The sequence below is a fragment of the Oncorhynchus mykiss genome, chromosome 4, assembly GCF_013265735.2.
Source record: "Oncorhynchus mykiss isolate Arlee chromosome 4, USDA_OmykA_1.1, whole genome shotgun sequence".
Classification (NCBI taxonomy): domain Eukaryota; kingdom Metazoa; phylum Chordata; class Actinopteri; order Salmoniformes; family Salmonidae; genus Oncorhynchus; species Oncorhynchus mykiss.
In genome coordinates this window covers 15,344,083-15,371,997 of record NC_048568.1, presented here as the reverse complement: position 1 = coordinate 15,371,997, position 27,915 = coordinate 15,344,083, and the positions used below count along the sequence as shown (strand labels likewise).

The window sequence follows — 27,915 nt, the reverse complement described above, 5'->3', positions numbered from 1 at the left end:
TGTGGCGTGGACAATTATGGAATGGACAATTCGGGACATTGTTTTGTCGTCATGTGACCAGGGGCTTGTCACCACTGTTCAATCGAACGCAGGCCAACTAGGGCATCATGCCCCTTGCTCCCATCTACCGGGAGGTGGATTGTCTTTCTTATACAGATACAGGGCCCTCTGTAGTTGTCCAGTTTAATGTAACTAATGAAACTGGACATTTGCCTTTGTGCTGCCAAGAGGCATGGGGTTTGTCTTCCTCAACCTCCAAAAAAAAAACCAAGCGGGTTATTTTTTTTCCTTATTCTGGATGCACTATGATTGGTAGTAGCAAGGAGAAGCTCTATAGTTTGCAGTTTGTTGATGTAATCAGAGTTGTGCTGATAACGTTTGACTTGCTATAATTTCATATTGCGTGCGTGACTCTCTTGGGTGCTGCCGCTGTATGTATTTGAAGTCAAATGATTTGAAAAATATGACTGATTGAATATTTTTCTTCCACATTCGCAACGGATGGAAGGAATTCCTTTTGGCTTTGTTTTTAGACCTGGTCATTGCCAGTGTCCTGTAGGGAAAGAGATTTGCAGAATTCTCCTGGAGCACGAGCTGGAATCTAAAGTGTGCTGCTTGAAAAATGAACAAAGACCGTTCACTGGGCTACACTGTATAAGAACAGCAGAACTCATTCGGCTATCACTGCGGGTTGCATTTGAGGCGATATAAACTGTGTGTGTGTGTGTGTGTGTGTGTGTGTAATGCCAGGAGGAGGGTAAATCCTTTCCAATAATGGCTAAGTGTAAACAGCTTTTTGGACTGAATGTCTAGCCCTCGGGTGGTTTCCTCTTATATCTGGGTTGTCCGTCAAGCCTCTGTGGCTTTCCTCAGGCAACTGGGCGATGGGGTTGCTTCATGCCTGGAAACACATGAAAGGTATTGGAGGCAGCAGAGGCTGTACGTGGAGGATTTTTTTTACACCAATGCCTCCACAAAGTGTGCATCCCTCTAGCTGTGGCCTATAGTATTTACGTATGGATGCGTGAACAAACATCCAACAAAATGCATTCTCCCGAACAGGAGCCATGGAAAGCCAGTAGAAAATGTTACAAAACGTGTAGCAAATTCATAGTAATGATCCTAAATTATTTTCTTCCCTTTACTTATGAATCGCTTGTTCTAAATTGCTTATCAGCTACTAATGTTTTTGGACTCAAGGTCAGGGTGAGGCTATTGAGGAGAGGCGTGTTGCCTCAGTGCCTCCACAGGCTATTATGATGTGGAGGGACAGCGCTTTAAAGAGAGCCGTGGTGCAGCTAACTTCTCAAGGGGTTTTGGGCCTGAACCAGACTCTTAATAGCACAGTAATAGTACCCCTCCCTTTGGACATGGACATGCGAGGCGGACGGGTTGGGAGGGGGAGGGAGTCACAGAACAACAGTGCCTCTGGTGACTAAACAGAGATGTCACGTCCTGACCTTAGTTCCTTTTTCATGTCTCTGTTTTAGTTTGGTCAGGGCGTGAGTTGGGGTGGGCATTCTATGTTTTTGTTCCAGGTTTTGTATTTCTGTGTTTGGCCTGGTATGGTTCCCAATCAGAGGCAGCTGTCGATTGTTGTCTCTCATTGAGAAGCATACTTAGGTAGCCTGTTTTCCCATTATGATTTGTGGGTAGTTATTTTCTGTTTAGTGTGTTGTTTCACCTGACAGGACTGTTTCATTTCTTTCATTCACTTTGTTATTTTGTTTTGTGTGTTCAGTTCTAATAAATTAACATGGACACTTACCACGCTGCATATTGGTCCGATCCTTCCTACTCCTCAGACGAAGAGGAGAAACTTTACAGGAGAGGTATTGTGTTTTTCGGCCCAGAGGCTGTCTGCCCTTACCTGAATGTCTCACACACACTGAATGAGTCAGACCGGTTGGACTCATTTCCTAGTCTCACATTGTCATTGCACAATAGACCCCAGACGACACTGCAAACTCCCTGAGCCACTCCCGTGCGCGGCGGCACAGTGCTGCACACGCCCTCAGCCAGTCACAGATGAGGGAGGGCTGACTTTCTAGCGTCCTCTCCTCCTGGCGATTCTTGTATGTTAAGTGTAAAAGTAAACTATTTCCAGTCCTTTTTAATGACCGTCATAAAGTTCCTTCCAACTCGCAAACCTAATTTAACCAGGAATGCCTGGTGGCCTCGGATGGTTTTGAAAGCAACTTTTTTTTCCTTTTTTCTCTGCCCCTAAGTGGCGTTTGACCAAAGTTTCAACTGAAGGGGAACCAACCCCTCCCCTTCTCACTCCAACCTCTATTGTCTTTTATATTATTTATTACTGAATCCACCCAAGAGGTCATTAATGGTTTATATGACTGGGTCATGTTCATGGTTGCTGTAAAGATTTACTATCATTTATGATGTTCCTTTGCATTCATAACCCGCCCTCTCAAATATGAACATATTTTTTTTCTTCTGAATTGTCCAGAATTATGGAATGGCCCAACTGGCTCAGCCATTGCCATGGAGCTTTATGTGTGTCTCTGAATGGGAACAAAACCACTAGCCTGTGGTCTGTTACATCAGTGTCCACTTGTTTTAAAACCCCTTGTGTTATCAGAGGTTGCTGATCATTGTTTAAATGAGGCTGCCTTAATGGACTTCCTGTCCTCGGACCACAAACGAGTGCACTGTAGCTGCTCTTGTCAAACCACGAATAAATAACTCCGCACCGCGGAGCACCAGCAGGTTGCTCGGCCCGGCCGTTATCAACCCAGCTCAGCAGCTCTGGTGGCGGAGCTGCCAGGTGTTTGTGTGGTGGAGATAGTGTCAACCTGGCCTGGTGGATCCTGGAGTGTAAGCCCTAAAATCCTCAGCCAGCCTGAAATCGTCTCCAGCTTAATGGCTATGGTGCGACCTGGCACCGACTCCGTCCCTCCGCTCCCATGACATCACTAAACTCAAAGTAGTTGAGCCCCTTAAAATATGCTCATGACTCAGGACATATGTTCGGACTTTATACTCGTGCACTCCACTAGCGGGCCGTCTAAACAGGATGAGCGAGTATAGCGTCGATGCTATGACTGGTCTGTTGGGCTGCAATTAAAGGGATGAATCGGGAAATGAAGTTATGGGCGATATCAGATGAATTTAGATGAGTTTCCTCGCCACGTGGACTGTGTCTGGGAGATAACCACTGTGCGAGGAGAGACAGCCTCATGAGAAAGGCTGCACATCTATCAGACACTTTCAATTAATCAACAGAGTGTGGAGACTCAATTGATACTGTGGAGGGAGTGTATTAATTCCCTTTTGCAGGAAGATCATAGGTTCACACATTGTGGCTGGGGGAAAACAAATATCTAGAGCAAAGGAAATAAAGCATAAGCATGTTCATAAGCTAAATATCCATATTTTTAGGGATTGATAGATACTTCACTGCAGAGGAGAGGAGCCAGCCAGTAGATCGCTCTATCCGCTGTCGCTCTGTGTTTTACGCTGGGAATAGTTAATGGGATGCTTGGCTAGGCTCTCGGAAGCATGAAAGGCAGGCCTCACTAACAAGTTTGTAATGTTACAGGGGGGGTTCTTTCTGGAGTTGTCAGTCACCGTCAACGTGAATGAAAGCCATGACGGCAGCAGGTCGACAACAAAACTGCTGTGCTGGAGGAAAGAACGCTCACAAGCTGCAGTCGGGGGGGGGGGCAGTATGTCAACCTCAGACGTGTTATTAACCTGCAATGCGAGCGTTTGCCGTACTTATTTTCTGCTGCGCTCGGATTGAATTCCTCTCATCCCACTGTCTGTTCCCACTATCCCACTATCCCCACCTGACCTTCATCTAGACAGGTGAACTCTAGGCTGTGCTTAAGTTGACGGAAGGTGTCATTAAGCCTTGCCTGCTCATGTTTAGAATGGGTGTGTGATTTTAGAACGGAGGTTTGTGGTGAAAGGGGCTTTGGCAGTGCGGTCCCCGGTGTGAGTGTCTAGGACCCCTGCCGAGCTCTGGACATTTTAAAGGCTTATCACCTCCTGCAGACGAGGCTGTAAAACTGCTGCCTGCCCGGGAAAACATCTGGTCTGGCCTTGGCGGGGACAATGCAAACCCTGTCTCTCGCAGCACTGTTTATTTCCTGCATTTATTGTGGGCCTCCATCTTTTTGTTAAATGGGAGTGGTGCCAAGCGAGTTTTGACTTGCTTGTACTGTGTCGAGGTTCAACTCAGTAACAATTACTTAATAAGTAATTTGTTTGGAGAGCTAAAAACAGAGGATTTTTCCAACACAAATATTTAAACATCCAAACAAACCACCTAAAAAAATGTCTATTCAGCCGAACCTAAGTATTCTTTTGACTTAACATCCCTATGTACAAAAAAACAACTGACCTAGATATTTTGACCTCTCCCACAAAGTTAACCAAAGCCTCTAATATCTGCTAAGATCTGCTACTTTTAGTTCCAAAATAAACAAACTCCTTATTGTAAATGATGTTCTCAGACAGTCTAGGCATATTAAATGTTTGCTGTTCTGCATGCTTTCGTTCCAAGAATGTTAAAACATTTTTGTGTTCAACTGCTACCTCAAATGTCAACAAAAGGGTTGAACGGTAACTTGTCTTGAAGCCTCACGGTTGGTTGAGGATATCGGAGATCCCAACACTAATTGGACTTATGAATTCGTTCACTTTGTTTGAAATGGATATTGGCTTTTCTCAATGAGATTGAGTGGCTCTTAACGCTACAAAACATGTTAAACATGTAGTTGTAATATTTCTGTGTTACTTAATTACGTTATTTAACTTTTTACATTTGTGTGTATTGTTAGATAATACTGCACTGTTGGAGTTAGGAAAACAAGCATTTCACGACACCCGCAATAACATCTGATAAAAATGTGTATGCAACCAATGCAATTTGATTCGATTTGAAGCACGGAAACCAAAATACCAAAAACCAACAACAACTATATTTGAGTTCTCTAAGTATTCAAATATGGTGCATGCAGTGGCACAGTAATTATCTACTCGACAATAGCTTGAGGGAGCAACAGGGTTGGTCAGAGGTTAAAAGGCTCTTCACTCCACTTGGAATGGCCTCAAATCAGCCAGCCTAATTTCACCCTCTTGGCTATTTATTGTGCCGTTTTAATCCTAATACCCAACCCAGGAAACCATTGACATTTTCAAACTGTGGTTGTTGTGAAGCTAGGTGTTCATGCTTATATCCCAAACCAGTATTATTATCAAACAGGCTGCCAGGCAGGGCAGGGATTACAGTTGTGACAGATATTGGGCCTCACAACAGTGGACGGCTGTTTAACTCGGCACATTTGGATCACGCTAGATGGTTTGCTATTTCCCCCATCTATCTGAGCTATTTCGAACACAGTGTTGGTTAAAATGGCCTGGTGAAGAAGACACTCCTAGAAGTCTTCTCGGATCCCAAAATTGAGATCCGATAATTTCCTACCCGATCCCGACAGGATCCGGTCATTTTAAATATCTACAGTACCAGTCAAAGGTTTGGCGACACCTACTCATTCAAAGGTTTTTTTAATATTTTTTTTTAATATTTTCTACATTGTAGCATATTAGTGAAGACATCAAAACTCTGAAATAACACATGGAATTATGTAGTAACCAAAAAAGTGTTCAACAAATCAAAATATATTTTATATTTGATATTCTTCAAAGTAGCCACCCTGCCTTGATGACAGCTTTGCACACGTTTAATAATTCACTGTATCACAATTCCATTGGGTCAGAACTTTACATACACTAAGTTGACTGTGCCTTTAAACAGCTTTGAAAATTCCAGAAAATTATGCCATGGCTTTAGAAGCTTCTGATGGGCTAATTGACATCATTGAGTCAATTGGAGGTGTACTTGTGGATGTATTTCAAGGCCTACCTTCAAACTCAGTACCTCTTTGCTTGACATCATGGGAAAATCAAAAGAAGTCCGCCAAGACCTCAAATTGTAGACTTCCAAAAGTCTGGTTCATCCTTGGGAGCAATTTCCAAATGCCTGAAGGTACCACATTCATCTGTACAAACAATAGTACGCAAGTATCAACACCATGGGACCAACGCAGCTGTCATACCGCTCAGGAAGGAGACACGTTAAGTCTCCTAGAGATGAACGTACTTTGTTGCTAAAAGTGAAAATCCATCCCAGGTGCTGGAGGAAACCGGTTCAAAAGTATCTATATCCACAGTAAAACGAGTCCTATATCGACATAACCTGTAAATAGAATAGCCAGAAAATAGCCAGACTACGGTTTGCAACTGCACATGGGGACAAAGATCTTACTTTTTGGAGAAATGTCCTCTGGTCTGATGAAACAAAAATAGAACTGTTTGGCCATAATGACCATCGTTATGTTTGGAGGAAAAAGGGGGAGGCTTGCAAACCGCAGAACACCATGCCAACCGTGAAGCATGGTGGTGGCAGCATCATGTTGTGGCGGTGCTTTGCTGCAAGACAGACCGGTGCACTTCACAAAATAGATGACATCATGAGGCAGGAAAAAGATGTGGATAATTTGAAGCAATCTCAATCTCAAGACATCAGTCATGAAGTTAAAGCTTGGTCGCAAATGGGTCTTCAAAATGGACAATGACACCAAGCATACTTCCAAAGTTGTGGCAAAATGGCTGAAGGACAACAAATCCAAGGTATGTGGCCATCACAAAGCCCTGACCTCAGGCCTATAGAAATTTGTGGGCAGAACTGAAAAAGCATGTGTGAGCAAGGAGGCCTACAAACCTGACTCAGTTACACCAGCTCAGTCAGGAGGAATGGGCCAAAATTCCCCCAACTTATTGTGGGAAGCTTGTAATATAATATCAATATTTTCTGTAATAATTCTATATTTTCTGCTATAATATGTTCTATAGATAAGCCCATGGCTATTAGTCTACCTCACACACAACATGAGCAGATTAACTTGGTCAAACATTATCTATTATAGACGATCAGAAAGAATGTGTCGGTAACTCTGCATTATAGTAGAACTTATTTATTTTCAAACGAAAGCCACAAAACTAGAGCATAAATGAGTCACATCTTCATGCTGACAAATATCACGCTTGTCTCGAGTCATTAAACATTAACAAACTGTTATTTTTAACAAAGAAAATACTCAAAATAAAATAGAAAAACAGCCTACTAAATAGGCCAAGCGTAAATGAATAAATTAGATTAGAGCCTAAATAAACTAGCAATTTGAATAAAATAGCTCAGGTCTTAAAAATATGGGTGACCTTTTACCCCTCTGTATCTACAATGTGCATAAATGAGGCGAATACAAATGATTTGCCTGTCGGTTTTTCCTCCCTGTAATCTCTCTCATTCAGTTTCTTCTTCACATCAACAAAGAACAACTTAATGTTTCTGAAACTCACTTGAACAGTTTCCGGTGTGTATCAAGAATGGTTCACCACCCAAAGGACATCCAGCCAACTCGACTCAACTGTAGGAAGCATTCGAGTCAACATGGGCCAGCAATCCTGTGGAACGCTTTCGAAACCGTAGTGAGTCCATGTCCCGTTGAATTGAGGCTGTTCTGAGGGCAAAAGGGGTGCAACTCAATACGAGGAAGCTGTTCCTGATGTTTTATACACTCCGTGTATAGACTACGGGCTATCACTTTTTCTCTCCGCTGCGTCCCCCTCCTCTCCCACAAGTAGCCTATTTTACCCCACGTCACATGCAGTGGCTCGTTTTCATAAAGTGAATATGCCGTTTTGTCACAAAATGAAATTTACACATTTGGTTTGATGAAAGCGGACCCACTGACATTCATTTAAATGTATGAAACTTGCAATTGTTGTTAAGGAGCTAAACTATTCAAATATAATTTTGGATACCGTTGGTATTTCACATCTTGTCACACAGATCCGAGACATGTGGCCACCAAGCTGGATCCGATCTTGGGTCGTTCCACCAGTGGTGGAAAAGGTACCCAATTATCAGACTTCCGTAAAAGTAAAGATACCTTAATAGAAAATGACTCAAGTAAAAGTCACCCAGTAAAATTATACTTGAGTAAAAGTATTTGGTTTAAAATGTACTTAAGTATCAAAAGTTAAAGTATGAATCATTTCAAATTCCTTATATTAAGCAAACTAGATGACACCATTTTTAATTTACGGAAAGCCGTATTTTTACTTAAGTACTTTACACCATTGGTGAAGACCTCTAGACACTCCTCACCCGAAAGCTTTGAAATGCTGTGCAAAGGTGAATCATGGCCAACCCCAGTCCAAATCACGCTCCATCATTTTTGCTCCCCCCCCCCCCCCCCCCCCCCCCAGAAAGATTTTTCTCTAATGTAAACACCTCTCTGAAATGAAGTTAAATGTCTTATACACAATGTGAGCGACCTTACTGGCCCCCTCAGCCTTTCCAAGTGAGCGTTTTGGATTTGTTTGCGCTGAGGCTTCAGCCAGCATTTGCAAAGAGCAAGACAGGGCTGGAGACGTGCTGGGGTTATGCCATCAGACAAATGCTTATGGAAAGGTTCTTTTCTCCATATCATGGATCTTTATTACTATTCAAATCTTGACATTTTCCCGTTTCTCGAAAACGTCTGCCTTATTGTCTCCCCGTGGGGGGAAAAAACAGAAAGAAAATGTGCAGCCCTCGCTGTTAGATAAAGCTACAGAGCATTTCAAACCAGGAGGAGAGCAGGATCCACACAATATGTGTCCAAGAACACGAGAACAGTGAAGCCCACACTTTCTCTATAATTATACGCTGCTGCCGGTTCACTCTCCTTTGTTCTTCATAACAGGCTGTGTAATAGGGGTGGAGGTGTTGGGAGGGACAGGTTAACCGAAGGAAGAGACATCCTGCAGAAACATGCACAAAGCAACTTTGCAGGATCTGAAGGGATAAACAAGGGCTATGGGAGACGAGTGCTTTGTTTTAAAAGATGCGAGGTGACTGATTGGGACCGTTATCATCTCTTCATCAAGTTGCCATCTCGATGCCGTCATTTCCCGAAGATGTGGCTGCGGTTGAAGTTCCCTGGTATTAATAAGGAGTGGGCTTTCTCCAATAGAAGCGTGTGTTCTGTCACAAGGTTGTACTTTGTGAGAGAGGATAACGGCAACCCTACACTCGCTGTCATCCTATCTGGCTTAATTTAGTTTTAAAATGTCTCCCACAAGAAACACCTCATGTTTAATTGGAAGACTAACGCACACAAATGGGCTGTTAAAGATGGTCCAGCAGAACATTCCGTGTAAAGCACTCATGAACCCAGGCACTTCCAGAGGGCCTGTTGGTCTCCAGTCACAGCTTAACCCAGGCACTTCCAGAGGGCCTGTTGGTTTCCAGTTACAGCTTAACCCAGGCACTTCCAGAGGGCCTGTTGGTCTCCAGTCACAGCTTAACCCAGGCACTTCCAGAGGGCCTGTTGGTCTCCAGTCACAGCTTAACCCAGGCACTTCCAGAGGGCCTGTTGGTCTCCAGTCACAGCTTAACCCAGGCACTTCCAGAGGGCCTGTTGGTCTCCAGTCACAGCTGCTTATTGTACTGTTATAGTATTCTGCTTGGAGCCAGTTGGCTTGGGGGTGCTGAGGAAGTGAGCTGTTCCCCCTCAATGTCCGCTGTGAATATGTTCACATTTCTAACCCCTGAGACAATAACCATTTTTTCTCTCACTATAATATAGTCAGAAAGCTCTCTCTCTCTCTTCTTCTCTCTTCTCTCTCTCTCTCTCGTGTGATTTGTGACTTTCTCTGCCATCCCACCACTCTGGGGATGTCACTTCCTTTGGAGCCTATCAACCCATGGCGAGGTTGGTTTCATGGCTGTTCTCATTGCCTCCCTGCAGAGTGGGCACTGTGGGGTTCGGAGTTGACTACAGCTGTGAGCCTTCATTGGCCCTGTCACTGTCAGATAAAAGTGAGTTTCACTCTGTGGTGGCCATGAAGGCCATATCCCACTCCTCCTCCTCAGTGATGGTGTGTGGTGTCTGAACAGGCCTGGCCAGCACTCTGCCTTATTAACCGGGAGAAGCCGTACGCTCTCTGCCAGCAGGATAAGTGGAAGCAGATATGTATTAAATGCGTGGCATTGCAAACAGGGATGGATTTAGTGGATTTTGGACTTCACAATCATCCTGCCAACACAAGGTGAATCAGAGGGGGAGAGCTGAGGAGCTGAAAGCGGTCAAAAATGAGAAAAAAATAGGTGCTCATTAGTTAGGATGCAAACAGGCATCATGTTAACAGTGAATTAAATCTCCCGATTCAGCTGAAACGGAGGGTGAAGCACTGTGGCCTGTCTTGCAGCTAATGCTACAGGGCTATAGAGGACGAAAGGCCAAAAGAGAAACAGGGCTTTTTTTGGGGACAAAATCTTTAATAGGGTTTCATTCATGGGTTTTAATTGGCCTTTTCTTTGGCAGTGGCGTAGAATTCCTTCTTCATCTCATCCCCTGCATAATGAATTACTGCCAATGTCATGCTCTTGTTTAACAGAAGCGAGGTGAGGTGTGCTCTGCTTTCCCTGCCTTTATCTGGGCCATCCTTTTGATGATGTCAGCTCTGCACTCGTAGTGCGCCGAGGCTCAATGACCATATAGTGCATATAGAGTAAGCATATTGTGGATGGAAGAAAAATGAGGACTTGTATAATTTCTAAGCAATTTCACCTTTTCTCATGTAAAACAGGGGCAGCAATCAGGATTTGATAAAATAAAAAAAAATACTGCCCTTTTGGTGTTTTCAAAGTCAGGCACTGGTCTTTGGAGAGTGTTTTAAATGAAGATTGATTCGTGTCCAGTTTTCAACTTTTTGTTAGGTTGACTAAGCCTTTTCACTGTTTTCATGGCGCAGTACTGAGGTATGTTTTGTTCAAAACAGCAGTGAACTTCTGTTTTTTTGAGGTCAACATTGTTTTTGGAATGTTGCAATTGTCCAGTTGACAGCATATTGACCCCACTTTGTGATACCATCACATTAGTATAATTTTCAGTATCCATATTTAGTGAACTCCATGTGATTGTAAGGGCTTTGATCGTAGTTGGATCTGTCAAAACATTCTACCATGACTAACCCTCCGTTGAATCTCTGTGTCATAATTATTCAGAAGAACACTTCAGAGCTGATTTGTTCTCCTCTATCTAAATTAGATCATTATTCATATTTTTCAATTTAGTTCAACAGATTTTTATGATTTGATTGATTTTCTGTTTGCGTTTTCTACACTTAGTTGGCTTTCTTAAACAATTATTTTGTAACTTTTTTAGTGAGCTTCGTGAGCGTTCTTGGCTTCGCCAAAATGTATTGGTTTCTGCACTTTCGGTACAATGACTTGGATTTCTTGTGTTCTAGCCATGGTTGAATAATCCTTGACCACAAGAAACCGACTCCTAGTGTGTGTTTTCCCACTGTCTCTCTCTGGTCTAGACAGTTGTGAAAGGTGTGTATTCCATTGTACACGTGGGCATACCTTTTGAGATCTATTATTTAAAGTGCACTTGCTTGCGGAAAAGACGCTATGCCACTTATTTCCTTCTCAAGAGCTATAATGCAGATCAATAGTCATTTATCCCCAAAAGCAATGAAAAGCACGTCTGAGTGGGAGAGCTATATATCTCGTCCCTATGTTAATGGGAAATAATTACACGATGGTTGACGGTTTCACTGAATGTTTCCCAGTTTGGCTGAACCCTGCATTTACTTAGTCCCTTTTAATAGGTCCAAAATATGTATTCCCAATAATGAGGCTTGTATTACATTGTCCAATAATTGCAAGCAGTTTGTTCCTATATCCCTCACACAAACTGCGCTGAGCGGCTATAGTTCATGTATGCGTTGTGATAGAGCTGTTAACCCACTTTTTATCAGGGATATGAACAATGTTCGCCCGCGAGGTCTATCAGCCACAATAATTATTTTATTATGTAAATGAAGCACAAACTATTGTTTCATTAGCAGACTTCCAAATATGAGTCCTCAGATTAGTATGCAAATCATCTCGTCGGGGTCCTTGCAGGCAGAGGGGATTTTTACAACTCATTTCTTCAGCGGCTAGTTGTTATCTCGCTAATAATGCAATTATAACACCACTGACCTGTTATGTGTGCTTGCATAAGCAATGCCGAGTGGCTAGGTGACTATCATTGAAAGGCTTTGTTTTACCCTCATCCGTGACTAACGTGTTTTCTACCTGAGCTTTGTTCGCCACTGCCGACGGTCCAAACTCAGTTTTGTCATCTATGCATAGTCACTTTCACTAATCCTACACGTACATATTACCTCAAATAGCCCGACTAACCGGTGCACCCGCACATTGACACCGTACCGGTGCAACCTGTATATAGCCTCGCTACCATTACTTTATTACTGTTTACGTCATTTTCTAGACTTATCTATTATTTACCTAATACTTTTTTTCTTTTTTTTTTAAGGGCTTGTAAGTAAGTATTTCACTGTAAGGTCTACCTTTTCCTGTTGTATTCGGCGCACGTGACAAATAAACCTTGATTTGACATGGTTGGGCTTTATTTTGTGCTCTTGGAGTTTTTAGTTAAGTGTCACTGAATTAAACGGAGAAAAACAACACTTCTCGCGACAAAGATGATAAATGCTTGAAAGTCTACCAGAATACCCAGGTCAGAGATGCACAGGTGCCAGGGACTGCCAGACTGTCTGTGTGCGTGCGTGCAGATTGTGTTATGGGGTGGCAGACTGGTTTTCCTGGCAGAACAAAGGAGAGAGGAGAAGGTGTTTGCTAAGACGTGGGCTGGAGGGTGGCTCTGCTGCCTCTGCCTGTGTGTGTGGGCAGACAGTTTCACACACATTAGTCCCTCAGTGCCATGCATCCAACAGGCTCCCTTCTCCCTTTTCATGGAGAAGTCAAACTCACTACAACCTATAGTACTCTCATAAAGTAGATTAATGCGCGGGAAATGTAAACTCATCCAGAAGAGGGACGAAATGATTGTCAGTAACGGAAAATGTAACATGGGTTTATATACAGATGTTGAGTGGAGGTATTTCTCTGAAATGTTATAGCAAAACTGCACATTCCATGTTCATGACTGAACCAGTTTGTTCATGGGCACTCATGCGTTACACTGCAGTGTTTGCTGAGTTTATATGGCCTGCAGCCGTTTTTGGGTTGTACTGTATTTGGGAGAATTGTGTTAATCTCACTATTGGTGACATTAGGCTGCAGTGACTGGGTGAAGTGATTTAACAACTACATTCAGGGAAAGATGTAGATATGGCAATGTAAATGGCGTTTCTGTTAAGAGAAGTAAGCATCCCATTAATGTAACTCCTTGTGGTAAGCCTTCTCCAGTTGCTGGGAGTAATCTAGACCATACCAAGGCCTCTGTCACATTCACATTCACGGCAAGAAGAGGGACTCGCATGTTTTTGATGTAGTAAAGGAAGCCCTGGTGCAACCAGGGCTTTTATTTTGTCAGTTGCAGCTATTCAGATTTGCATATTGAAGCTGAGCAAGATTGGTAGAAATGGAAGGATATTCTTACAAGTGATAAATGGTTTTCTGTGCTGCAAGGCGTTCGCATTTGCATGTATTTGATCTACGGTAGCTGTCCAGTCACAAAACAAGCACGGGCTGTGTTGAGTCATCACCTTCAAAACTGGGGATTAAACAGCTCTAAGTTGACAAAGTTAGTAAAGGCATATTTTGGGATTTTGGCAATTAAGCCCTTTATCTATCTACTCCTCCAGAGTCAGATGAACTCGTGGATAACATTTTTATGTCTCTGCGTTCAGTTTGAGGAAGATGCTAACTAGTATTAGCGCAATTGCTAACTAGCATGCTAATTATTACCATAGACTTCCAGTCATTACCATTACGCTATTACGAAACTACCATACTGGACACAGAGACATAAAAATGGTATCCACGAGTTCATGTGTCTCTGGGGAAGTAGATAAAGGGATTCATTGCCAAAATCCCGAAGAATCCCTTTATTTCTGAATCACTCAGTCAGTAATGTGATTTTGCTCTCTGTCAATGTTAAATTCCTGTATTACTCAGGATATGTTGTCCATGGACACCCTGTCTGGAAGTGACTGTAGTTTGATTTGTTCTCAATTCTAAGATGTAGCCTAGTCTATGTTTTGGGCTTATTCCACCGCGTTTTAATTAACCATTGGAAATATGAGTCAACTGCAATACAGAGTGCCCACTTGATGTTTCCTCTGTAATGACTGGTGTTTGTGTTCAATGTAGATGCTTTCGAGGTTATGCTATCTTAGAAAACACAGTGTATCATCCTGTGGGGGATTTGAATATTATTTATTTTAGCTACAACCCTCTGGTAGCCAGTGTTAATTAGCATCTACCTTTGTCCTGGAATTAAAATGCAAATTATGATATTTCTGTGTGCCATCACTCAGAGGTTTGAAAGATCAGCAGTTGTACCCAGATAGGGTGACCTTTTTCCATTTGTGAAGAACTCTCTCTTGGTAATGAGCAGAGAGGTACAGGTCATTTATATGCGCCTTTCCGGTCATTGGGATTTTAACCTACAATTAACCGTGTTCAAATTTGACCATTAAATATAGACCTGGCATTTCATATACATAGCTTGCTAGAAAACTCAAGAGGAAGAATACTGCCGAACACAATCCCTTTTCTCCTAAAACTGAGAAGCTCTTTCTCAACAACCGATAATTCATCCAGAGGACTTGGAATGAGTATCTCCTCCCATAAGTCACCAGTGACCCCAGGTGGAATTGGCTACACGTATTAGGCACCCATGTCAAAGTCATTAGAGGCCTGTCTCTCCTCTCTGCTCCGGTCAGGCCCTGTGACATGTCGACTTCCAGGTAGGGCCTTCAGGAGGGCCTTTGTTTATGCACACCATCTCACAAGTGACTGGCTCTGAGTTAAGCCTGAAACTGAAAAAGGAGAGCGCTGTGTGACTGAGCTGTCTGGTGGCATGGCCTCCTCTTGCCTACTCAGTTGTCATATCTTAGCACATGCTGCATTACCCAATGGAGGAGACTATCTCGGTAGGAAGGAAGGGGGATAGAAGGCCTATACTGCCCTGGCTGGTGATCAGAGGTACCACTGGGCTCACCTGTTGCAATTGGTGGTAATTCATTAGTAAATTAATAAAGGGCACAATGTTATTAACCGGCAATATGGAATTAGCTGAAAAAATGACCTCATGTTTTTCTCTTTGTCCTTCCAGGTGGCTGTACGTTTGACGATGGCCCAGCCCAGTGTGACTACCAGCAGGATCCCTACGATGACTTTGACTGGACCCATGTCAGCGCACAGGAAGTGCCATACTTATCGTCTGAACTACCTCAAGGTGAGACTCTCTGCCACCATGTCCACGAACCTAATGGACGCTGTCCCCTCCCTGCAATGTGTTAGCAAACATGACCAAGGCCACTACACCAGGTTTCCAACAACTGCTATGTAGAAAAACTAACAACTTTTTTTTAGACTCATTTTTCTCCCCTCCAGTGTAAATGCCAACAGCTGAAACAAAAGCAACACAGTTAACTTTGCCCTGCACATTTGGCCACAAATGTAATCTATTTAGTGCCTCCATCGTAAAAACCAGCAACAAAGAATATTGGGCTAATGTGTAAACTCACCAGAGTAAGTGGAGGAGCCAATGAGGGAACTGCAGACAGCTGCTCGTTTCGGAGACAAGGAAGGAAGGTGAAACGATGGATAGTGTCGTGTCTTTGGCTATGCCGGATTAAGTGATATGACATGCTATTCTATAAAACAATTTCTCCGTAATTAATATTACCTGATTGAGCTAATCATGTAAATGTAATTAACTAGAGAGTCGGGCACCACGGAATAATATTTATAGAGCTGTTATCTTCCGAATAAACTCTTAAAGACCTAGTAATATTTTACATCAATAGCAGTCAATATTAATCGTCATCTTAATTCAGTCTCATCTGAAAGTTGTAAATTCTTGGTTATCTGCACAAACCCTGGCTAACAAGTTGAATCAGTAATACAAAATTGGGTTTAATTATTTATTTACTAAATACCTAACTAATCACACAGAATTACACATACACATATTTAAATCATAACTTGATTACAAATTACGTCATAAAAGAAAACGTTCCTAGCGGGCGGAACACATATGACAGCTGGTTACACAAAAGAAAAGGGGCTGGGTGTGAGTGAAAGAGTGGGAAGACTGAGGAACAAAGGGCGAGGCTGTGCTATCGTAAATACAGTATCTTATGCATTCTAAATTACCGCCCATTTGGAAAAGGAAAATGCAATAAATATTTACTCTGAGCTGCGCTTCGGTAGGTTGGTGGTAGATGGAAGGCCGTGTTGCCCAACCAAGTCCTTTGTCCTTTGAAGAATGTCTCTGCTGGTAAATTGAGTACGTTGTAGTAACATCGTTGTGTGGTAGACGGGATACTCTGTCTGTTCCTTCCTAACCCTCGTTTGCAGCGGCTGTTGCTAATTCAACGGCTAGGAGGTATCACTTCTGTAGTGAATAAGAGTTCAAAGTTCATACCATTCTCAACCAAAGCTCACGCTGATGTTGGCTTCGTTCTGTCGTTATTATCTGAACCATTCTGACATCGGACCGTCGTCCTCACGTCCTCGGAACAGATGGTTATATTGTCGTCAAGGCTTTATATAGGAAGGGAGAGGAGGGCGTGTTTGAAAAGTTGTATACCCCATGTCCCTTCACAGGGGCGGGCCACTGATTGAGCAGCCCGAATCTTATGAAAACCCAAATCTCACATTTTAGAAGCTAAAATCACATTTCATCCCATCACGAATAATTTCATTTTCAAACATTTAAATTGAACAGCAATTCCATGTGAATCCGATAACTCTGTGTAGACTTTCCACTGTAGAGTTTATGTCATCTTATCATTGATGAGAATGTCTCAGATGACAACCGAACTGACATCATATTCATTAACCTCTTTAGGACAGGGGACGGTTGCGTCCCACTTGTGCAAAAAAATGGAAAATGCAGCGCGGCAAATTCAAAAAAAATTATATAATTCAAACTTTCATTAAATCACACATGTAAGATACTCAATTAAAGCTACACTCGTTGTGAATCCAGCCAACAATTTTTAAAAAGCTTTTCGGTGAAAGCATAAGAAGCTATTATCTGATGATAGCACAATAGTAAACAAAAAGGGTAGCATATTTCAACCCTGCAGGCGCTACACAAAACGCAGAAATAAAATATAAAACATGCATTACCTTTGACAAGCTTATTTTGTTGGCACTCCAATATGTCCCATAAACATCACAATTGGTCCTTTTGTTCGATTAAGTCCGTCCATATATATCCAAATGTCCATTTATTTGACGCGTTTGATCAAAAAAAAAACAGCTTCCAAAAAACGCAACGTCACTACAGAATATTTCAAAAGTTGCCTATAAACTTTGTCAAAATATTTCAAACTACTTTTGTAATACAACTTTAGGTATTTTTAAACGTTAATAATCGATAAAATTGTAGACTGGTCTATCTGTGTTCAATAAAGGAAGACAACAAACCATGCTACTTTTCATGTCTTGCGCACTCTCAACAGTGTTACCCAGTTCCTAGATGGCCTACTTCTTCATTGCGCAAATGAATAACCTCAACCAAATTCCAAAGACTGGTGACATCCAGTGGAAGCGGTAGGAACTGTAAACAGGTTCCTAAGAAATAAATTTGCCAATGAGAACCCAGTGAACAGACAGAGACCAAAAAATAATAATTCTGAACGGTTAGTCCTCGGGGTTTTGCCTGCTACATAAGTTATGTTATACTCACAGACATGATTCAAACAGTTTTAGAACCTTCAGAGTGTTTTCTATCCAAATCTACGAATAATATGCATATCTTATATTCCTGGCATGAGTAGCAGGAAGTTGAAATTGGGCACGCTATTTATCCAAAAGTGAAAATGCTGCCCCCTATACCTTAAGTTAAGTACCACCGTATTGGTCGGATAACCAGAATATTGTTCATTTCCCCCCACCTTCTGATGTTCCCAGAATGTCTATGTTAACCAAGGGTTTTGCAAATGTAACATCAGTAGGGTAGAGAGAGAGGAAAAGGAGGGGGAAGAGGTATTTATGACTGTCATAAACCTACCCCCAGGCCAACGTCATGACAATAGGTAGAAGGAAATTAATTTCAGGGCCTTGTGTCTTATTCTCCATCTTTGTTACTACCCCAAAATACAGTCTTAGTTCCAACGTTTCGCAAATTATAAGAAAGAAATAAGTAATTTAATTTCCTGAGGAGAGAGAAAAAGCTTTGTGCTCGGCAGCGAAAAAAATTTATATTTAGGTTTGAAGACTGTCCAACACAACAAAGGTTTTTAACTAAGATCAGGGAAAGCAGCGTGGTAAGTGGAGACGTGGGCCCTGTGACCTTGTCCATTCACCTCTACACAGCTTAATCACTTGTTTTTTTTAGACAGGATTGATATGGGTAGGAATTTAAAGCATTTCACTTTCAGCAAAATTTCCCAATTTAGTAAGAAATTAGGTAATTAATCATGCAAGGGAACAGAAAAGGTCATCAGCAGATTGTCTGAAAAAGGTTGTGTCCCATTACAATGTTACACAATGAGGCGGCATTTGTCTGGCCCAAAAAGGATGGCTGGGTACTTTGTTTTTTACTGTAAGCTATAACAATAAAGAGAGTCGCACTCTCCCTCTGTATATAAACTCCCTGTTATTTAACGGGTAAACCACCATCGTTTCGGCATCACTCTGCCTTCTTCAGGGTGGCACTTTTTATGACACGACTTGACCGGAAACCCGAGGTATCTGGTTTAAACTTATTTTGAAATATTTACTTTGTCTTTTGTGAGGTAAGAAATTAGAGGAGGATTATTATGTGCTAGAACTACATTGCACTTGTAGTGTTTAACCTCTTTAGGGTAGGGGGCAGCATTCGGAATTTTGGATGAAAAACATGCCCAAATTAAACGGCCTGTTCCTCGGACCCAGAAGATATGATATGCATATAACTGGTAGAAAACACTATAAAGTTGACAAAACTGTTAAAATTGTGTCTGTAAGTATAACAGAACTGATTTGGCGGTTGAAAACCTAAGAAAAATCCATTCAGGAAGTATTTTTGATTTTTTTGTTGTAGTTTTCTATTCAATGCCATTACAGTATCCATTGACTTAGGACTCAGTTTGCAGTTTCTATGCCTTCCACTAGATGTCAACAGTCTTTAGAAATTGTTTTAGGCTTGTATTCTTATAAATGAGGGAGTAAGACTAGTTGAATGAGTGGACGCTGACGTGTCACAGAGCTTTTTCATGCGCAATCCCGAGAGAGTGCATTTCTTGTTTACCATTTATATTGGTGACGTTATTGTCTGGTTGAAATATTATAGATAATTTAGGCTAAAAACAACCTGAGGATTGAATATAGACATAGTTTGACATGTTTCTGTGAACTTTACGGATACAATTTGGATTTTGTGTCTGCCTGTTTTGACTGCGTTTGAGTCTGTGGATTACTGAAGAAAACACGCAAACAAAACAGAGGTTTTTGGATATAAAGAGACTTCATTGAACAAAAGGAACATTTTATTGAGTAAATGAATGTCTGAGTGCCACCATGTGAAGATCATCAAAGGTAAGGGATTCATTTTATCTCTATTTCTGAGTTTTGTAATGCTTCTGCTTGGCTGTTTACTGTTTGTAATAATTTGTCAACTGGGCTATGTTCTGGACTAGGTATGCTTTCGCCGAAAAACATTTTATAAATCTGACACCGTGGTTGGATTAACAAGAAGTTAATCTTTAAACCTATGTAAAATATGTTTTGTTTTCTGAATTTTTAGAATGATCATTTCTGTATTTGAATATGGCGCTCTGCAATCTCACTGGATGTTGGCCAGATGGGACGCTAACGTCCCACATACCCTAGAGAGGTTTTAAGATGGCATGAGAAAATCACAATAGCATAGCCACATGTCAAACACTGATAGTTCTGGCGCTGAGAAGATTTTGTCTTTACTGTGTCATCCTCCAACAATGTTTTTTGTTATTGTTTTCATTTGTTCCTTGGTGCCAGTTTACTGTATGTCAGTTATGATGAATTACCGAGTTTTTCAGGTAGAGATGGAACGGCGAACAGTATAGCAGATGTTCCTTTTAATCTAAAGAGGAGGGATGAGTTTCCATTCCAATGGGAATTAGCTCCATTAACGGGCCTCGCTATTGTTTGAAAACACGCAACGGCAGTGATAATGAAATAAAGTGATTGCTTCATTGATCATGACTTCAAAAGTGAATGAAAGCAGATGGAATGATTGTCTTGTGAGTGGAAATAAAGCCTTTCTATAAATCTCATCTTGGAAAGGTTAGGAGGGACCCGTGTACTGACTAAGTACAATATAGCTGAGATCCTCCATTGTAATGGGTGAAAGGACATGGGGTTGACTGCAGGACCACTCTCTACCCCCCCATCCCATAACAAAACAAATAGAGCTCCAGCATGATTTGATCAGCCTCCAATGTTTCCCAGCTAGCAACCAGATCCCGCAAATGGAATAAGCTTCATCATAAAGCAGCTTAACATACTTTCTCAGCCAGGGAGGATGAAAAGCAGACACATCAGGGAGTTTCCATGACAAGATAACAAGTGCTATTTACCCTGCAGAAACCTCCCGTTCCTTATCTCTGAAACCATGTTTGATTGACATTTTGGGAAAGGTTGAGTCCAAGAACACTTTCCTAAACGGCATTCTCAACACTGAAGAACAAATGCTTGAGACTCCCTCGATCAATATTCATTTGGAGCTGTGCTTATAATTTGGTCCTGGTGGGGTTAGGCTTGGCTCAGGCTTGCTTGGCCCAGTGCCAGTGTCAGGCCCTGTTGGTCTATTAAGCCTCCCATTGGAAAGGCTGAGTGGGTGTACGGCACTGACTGCACCAGTGTGTCAAACCTCACGCCTCTCTCTCTGAGTACCAGCGCTCTTGGTTAGGCCTACACCTCTCCTGCCAATCAGTTGAGGCTGATCACTAATGTGGGGCAGGGCAGTGTATAACAAGGTGAAGCCTGATTTTTTTTTTTTCTTCTTTTCACTGTTAGATTAGAGAGTCCTAATAGGGAATAGCAGGGTTTGAATTGCCATGATTTTTATGCCATGCAAGAGCAGGAGTTGTTGTTTGGCATATCAGGCTCTCTCTCTGTTTCCTTTGTAACTCACAAGACTGTTCTGTCAGCGGTTGAGGCCATGATGGGTGACAGCCATCTTGTGCACTGGCATGAATCTGATGACAGCCATCTTGTGGACTGCATTCATCCTTTGGATACCTGACGTTGATGTGAAGGAAACACATCCACTCTAAAAGCCATATTTAAAATAAAAATAATATATATATATATATATATATATATATATATATATATATATATATATATTTTTTTTTAATGTTCTGCCTTTGGATGAGTAATTGTAAAGTAATAGGAAAGGAAATTATCCAGAATGTTGGCATTATGTTTTCCACCACCCCCCCTGCACAGTTGCTTAACGGCAGGGGAAATTGCTTGTTACATTAATTTATTGTACATGTATTGTACGCCTAAATCTAGCAACAATGTTCTCACCCTTTTTAGTCTTTCTCAAATTGTTGTTTTTCTAAGCTTTTCGAAACATTGGATAGAAGGATAGAAAATAAGTCGTAGAGATGTAAGGAGTCTGCAGTTTTAGAGGGTTTGTGTGTAGTTGTGTTGGTAAAGTACTATCGTCTGTTTAACGCCTGCTTTCGTCATTGTAACTTCCCAGCCCAACTCTGTGGTTGTGCCTGTTAATAAGCCTTTGGGAGATGCCCATTCAGGATTTATGTTTGTGGTCTGGCATCTAGTTGTTGTGTGTAGTCATCATCTTGGAGTTCCTTGAAAGATTGTATTTACATTTTCTGTAGGCTCTAGTCACCCAATGAACTTATTCCATATGGTCAATTAAAATTACACTTCCCTGCTACTTTCAAACTCAGATCCTTACAAATGTACCAAGCTCACCAAAAGAAACGGGTTAGAGTTTTCCTCTTGTTTCAGAATGGTTTGCTTGGGTTGTTTTTGGCTGGGATCATCGGTTGTTTGTCTAAGGGATCGATGTATGACAGGAGTGGATTGTAGAGATCTGTGAAACCTCTGTGTGTGTGTGTGTGTGTGTGTGTGTGTGTGTGTGTGTGTGTGTGTGTGTGATAGGTTGATAGGTTGGTTGGTTGTGGAGGAGTGATGTGGTGATCCGTCATTGTCTCTCCTATACTGCTCCATGCTTCTCTCATGTGCTTCTCAGCCTCAGCCAGCACTGCAGTTCAGCTCGGCTCCTGCTCGGTTCCAGCTCCGGCTCCAGCGTCAGTAGTTTCAGCTCTTAATTAAACACCGTTGCCAATCACCAGTGTTGGGAAGTAGTGAACTACATTTAGTTGAACTAGTCATTTAATAACATTTTGCTGTAGCTTGGTGGTAGTTGAACTAAATTCAAATCTTAATAGTTACTTTTCTGCCATATAGCGGTGCAGCTAACTACTAACTACTGAAACTACACACTCTGTTTTGTTGCTATGGGTGAAGTAGGCCTTTCTTTTTCGACATCAGACCTGCCTAATTTTCACTTGTGTGCCTAGTTCTCTCCTTTTGTGTTGAATAGGATAAATGACACATTCTGTTAACATCTGACTCCAGAGCAATTTGTAGTCTGACATTTCAGATTAAGATATGATAATCGTCATTTCTATTAAGTAAGCTGTATTTTTCTTAAGGGTAGATTAACTTCTTCCAGTGTGAAGTAGTTGGTAACTATAAACTACATTTTCAGAGCAGCTTCCCAAACACTGCCAATCACCATATTAGAATAACCCAGATGCATAAAATAAACACAGCTCCCTCTCCCTGGTGTTAAAAAGCCTGTCTGAATCAGGCGATATGGCCTATTAGGAGCTTAGTTGGGTCTTCCTTGCAATCTGATCGCTCTGGCATTAACAGAGAGACTTCTAGCTTGCTTTCCCTTTGTTCCAGACAAACATGTCTTTTTTTTTTAAATCTCCCCTCTCGCACTGCTTCTACGACTCGTGATCAACTGTATACATTGATAGAAAGAGGAGAGGAGATTGTGTTCGTTTCGCTCGAACAAAGTGGCTCTGCTTTTGCATGGCTATCGGGTTTCACTACAAACATCACCAGGCATCTGCTTTTGATCTGCAGCTCAATTCTGAAAAGTCTGTGTCGGGTCGGATACGAGTGATGATGTGCTTGTTTGCTTAAGTCTTAATGTGATGCATTAAAACACAATTTTATAAACCCGTTGGCTCACACTTCTTAAAATACTTTCAAAGTAAATTGAATTTACATAAATTAATTATTTGTGTAATGTTGAATTATGATCAAGAATGTAATCAGCCACTGGTCCAGAGAGGGAAATCATCACAGCTGTCAATGCCCCCCCCCCCCCTGCCTTTTGAGAATCTCATATTTCAGCCTAGTTTATTTGGCCCATGTTGATGTAGACTGATAGCAGGCTGGGTTCGTGAGAGAAAGGGAGAGCCCTAAGGATTGGAGCTCTGAGTGAGATAACAGGCTTAGGCCTTCCCCTGTTCCCCAGGCCAAGGGCTTTATCAGATCCAATGTTCTGGAGCTATGCAGAGGAATACCACCACAGCACTAGTCTGTGGCACTTGCTCCCCAAACACTGTAGAGAAGCCAGTGTTTTGTGGCAGTGCACCACTGTACTCAACTTAACACCAGGGTTTGGCCCGACCTTAATTGCAGGTTGTTGTTTTTGGGGAGAAATTTGTAATCTGTCGTAAAGCGGTAGTTGAGGTGAGGCCTGGTTTCTGGTGTTTTCAGCTGTGGTTTAAGAGTGGACCCAGCTGCATCCTAAAACACTGCTTATGAATCTGAGAAGGGTTCTGGCCTTGATGTCATTGATGGATTTAACAGATTTAGCCTTTGGTGAGACACATTGGAGAAAAACTAACCCTTGCTTGATCTTGGTTTGTCATGGATATCATGGTTCTCCCGACATCGAATATGGAATCAACTATAAAACAGACAACATATTTACAAGACCTAGACACGAGGCCATTCATGAGTAATATGATACAGTGAATCCCCATCTGGTCATTTCACATAGCCTCATTATCCCTGACCCCGATCGCCAGGTCGTTTAGGACCTGGTTTGATAAACAGGTGTTTAACCAACAATTATCACAACGAGGAAGGGCCATAGGGGTAAAAAGCTGCTCACATTCTCTGGGAAATAGTGTTTGTGATGCAGATTGGAGACCAGTGGCTATGAAATGGGCAGAAATTAGTTCCCTGAGGTGTTTCCTGAGGTGATTCTCAAGTGGCGCAGGGGTCTAAGACACTGCATCTCAGTGCTAGAGGCGTCACTACAGACCCTGGTTCGATCCTGGGCCGTATCACAACCAGCTGTGATCGGGAGTCCCATAAGGCGGAGCACAATTGGCACAGTGTCGTCCGGTTTAGGGGGGAGTTTGGCCGGGGAAGGCTGTCATTAGAAATACGAGTATGTTCTTAACTAACTTGCCTAGTTAAATTAGTATTGTTTTTTTAAATAGCTTCGAGGAATGGTTTTCAACACTGTTGCTCTAAACACACCTAATTGAGAGTGCGGGGTTGTGAAATAAATACATGCAGGCTAACTGAGTTCATATATTAAATGCACGTAATTGAGCACATGCAGAATGGAGTGCACATGTACATACAGTATGTTGTTAACATGATGGGCAGTTTTCAAACCTGTCCTTGTCTGAAAGGAGGATCATGCTTTGAGGCTGGCTGTGTGATTCAGAGAGAGAGGCTATCATGGTAACGTTGGAATTTGGAGGCATAAACAGAAGAAAGGTGGTGAATTTGTTTGTTTTCAGTCCACATGAATCAAGGCTGATTTCCAGTACTGTTAAGCAAACAATTCCCATCTCTCCCATTTTTATTATTGCTGTACGATTATTTCCCTCTCTGGAAAAAAAGTCAAAGGATTTTTAATAGGGAAAAAATAAGTCTGGATTTTGTTCATCTTTGGACGTCCTTTGTTTGAGCTTTAGTGGGGAAGTGAAATAAATAAATAAAATCATAGATGTGTGTAATAGAACTGCCAACAGCTTTTGGCTCTAGCTCTTTTTCCGTTTCTCTAGTTTTTTGTGTGAAAGCTTGATGATCTTGCTCTCGTAAAGAAGTAATGCATGAGAGGGAAACAGACACGTTTTTTTTTTGTTTGAGGCCTCATGTTTATTTTGTACCTTGATGAGAAACACACTGCCTGGCTTGGAAGGGTTCGTCAGGGAGGTGGGAGGAGGGGTTAGCGGGGGAGGGTGAAAAATACACTGCCTGGCCCTGCTGGAACGGTCTGTCAGGTGGGGGAGGGAGCAGGACATTGGGAAGGGTGAACTGCCTAGTTTTGGGGAGGAAGGCTTTTTTTTGTACCTTTTTCCCTGAAACAAACCTCCAACAGACAAACTCCCTTTGTTCCCAAGGACAAAGACTCGCCTTTGAACACAGGCCATTTCAAAGGTCTGGAAATATATACATTTCAACAATTAGCTATTCGTAAATGCAATTTTCCAAAAAGCTGTTGTACCACAAGTCAAGAAAATGTATACTGTTGCACTCCAAAGGTTTCTTTGAATTTGACCACCTTGAAAATATCCCCCACTTCACAGCGAATCCTCTCCATTAAAAACCCAGCACACATAAACACGGCCAGATGGGTTCCTAAAAGATTTCTTAGAACTTCTTCTTTGCTTGGAGCTGAGTACACAACGATGGTTCAGAGTTCTTGTACAATATGAATCATCAGAACTCTAGTTAAATTTGAGTCATTGTTTTGGCAGGCCTGAAAATGGTGAACAGATGTACTGATTTTGTGACAAATGGTTGTGAAGTGAGGCTTTGGCTAGGCCTGATGTCTTGCTTAAGGGAATAACACATGAGCAAAATTGATTTAAATCATGCATAATAAAGATTCAAATAGGAAATTAATTTGATATTTGTTTGTTTAACCAATACTAAATGACCTGCACTGAACTCTACATGGCAATTTCCCCAAAATGATCATATTATTTTTCATTTATTGGATCTAACTGTAGTTAATCAATTAACATGTCCTTTAATTGAAGCATTTCTATTTGTTTGGTCTTTACCCAAAAATGTGTTGCTAAGAAACATTGGAGCACTTACAGTGGAGTGGAGAACCTTAGCTGCCGAGAGTCTGACTCTAGGCCCCTCTTATCTCCATGTCCTCTAATGCTCCTCTTCTCTTCTCCTCTTCTATTCTCTTCTCCTTCTCCTCTATCCCTGCTCAGGTTCCTACATGATGGTGGACTCCTCCCAGCACGACGCCGGAGAGAAGGCCCGCATTCAGCTGCCAGTAATGAAGGAAAACGACACCCACTGTATTGACTTCAACTACTTATTGTACACCCAAGATGGCTCCAGCCCCGGGACGCTGAACATCCTGGTGAAGGTCAACAAAGGTCCCATGGCTAATCCCATCTGGAATGTGACCAGCTACACCGGGAAGGAATGGCTCCGCGCTGAGCTGGCCGTCAGTACCTTCTGGCCCAATGAGTATCAGGTACACAGAGCCACTACATCGCTCCATTACCTATCCATCTGGGTCCGTTTGTATGAACCGTCTCAGAGTAGGGGTGCTGATTTAGGATCAGTTTTGACTTTTAGATCACAATAAAAAAGATTACATGGAGAGTGGGGGGGTTGATCCTAGATCAGCTCTCCTACATTTGATACATATGGACCAAGGCCTCTGTAGCACTGATATGGAGATGGACCTATTGGCTGTATGTCTCTTGTTCACTGGACTGTTGGGGCTTGATGGTCTTTAAGCCAAGAAGGAATTGTAATTTTCTTCCCCGCTTGCAATTAGATTCTCAAATTAGTCAGGGTCCGGAAAAGGATATTAAAGACTATAAATTATAGAAGTTTAATTATTAAAATAATTATTATTGAGAGGGCATGGGCAATGAACTGATTCCATATAAATAGGGATTAATTTGTGCATATTCACATTTTTCAAATGCCATGTTGATTGTGATGCGTCCAATTGTGAAAGTAGGCAAATGCATAGTTCTCCAAATGTCAGCTGGATCATTTAATTTATTTCTTGTTTATTATGTTTTCCTTCTTTACGGCCAATTCATTTTGCTCCGTTTTGGACAATAAAACTGCTAAGCTAATTGTATTGTATAATGTCATCATGCATGGTCATGCAACATGACGAGAAAATGGTGGTTCATTTCACAGGTCAATACTTTTTTTCCCCCAGTGTAAATTATGGAGTGATAGCAAGTCACTAAAGATCATTACACCTTCCTCACAGTCAGATTTACAGCTGATAAGAAAGGCTCTCAAGTAGCCAGTTCTGTAATGAGAACGGATGGTTAAGGAGGAGATGGGCAGGAAGACCTACAGCCCCGCTCTGCCCTTGTGTTCCCCCAACCCGGGATGGGGTCTTAAAACTCACACATGCTGGCACGCACGCACGCACACACTCAGGCACATACACACGCGAGACAGTGGTCGTTTGTGCACTGGTAATGAGGCCTTGTCTTAGCAATGGGGTCGAGTGGAGCTGGACCGTGGATCTTTGTCTAAGACTTTGGGGAAGGCGGCTAGGCTAGGCCACTGATTTATCGGTCTTGACCGGGACTCAGGAGTGGAGACTGGGGCACAAATGCAATGTGTGTGGCTGTGTACGCCAGAGGGGCCCAGTAGGATAGCAGCATATCACTCTGCGCCATCTAAAGCTGGCCTGACAACCCAATCCTCCCACCCCTAAGTATGGGTTCTCGGTGAGGGAATTTCTGGGTGACAACCCAAACTGCCCCGAGCTATACCTCTGAAAGGCTGAAACACAGGAACAAGGGTGATCGCCTGGTTCTTTATCCTCAGAGTCCTGCTAATAG

The 27,915-nt window shown here is 42.1% G+C and overlaps 1 protein-coding gene across 18 annotated transcripts in view; it reads left to right on the top strand.

Annotated features, from left to right (window-relative positions):
• ptprk (protein tyrosine phosphatase receptor type K) overlaps nucleotides 1–27,915 on the top strand; it is a 148,539-nt gene that overhangs the window by 34,184 nt on the left and 86,440 nt on the right. For all 18 annotated transcript variants that reach the window (XM_036975699.1, XM_036975698.1, XM_036975703.1 and 15 more), the window contains exons 2-3: nucleotides 15,174–15,296; nucleotides 26,296–26,567. In XM_036975699.1, the coding sequence (XP_036831594.1) occupies nucleotides 15,174–15,296; nucleotides 26,296–26,567 (395 nt within the window). The remainder of the gene's footprint in view (nucleotides 1–15,173; nucleotides 15,297–26,295; nucleotides 26,568–27,915) is intronic.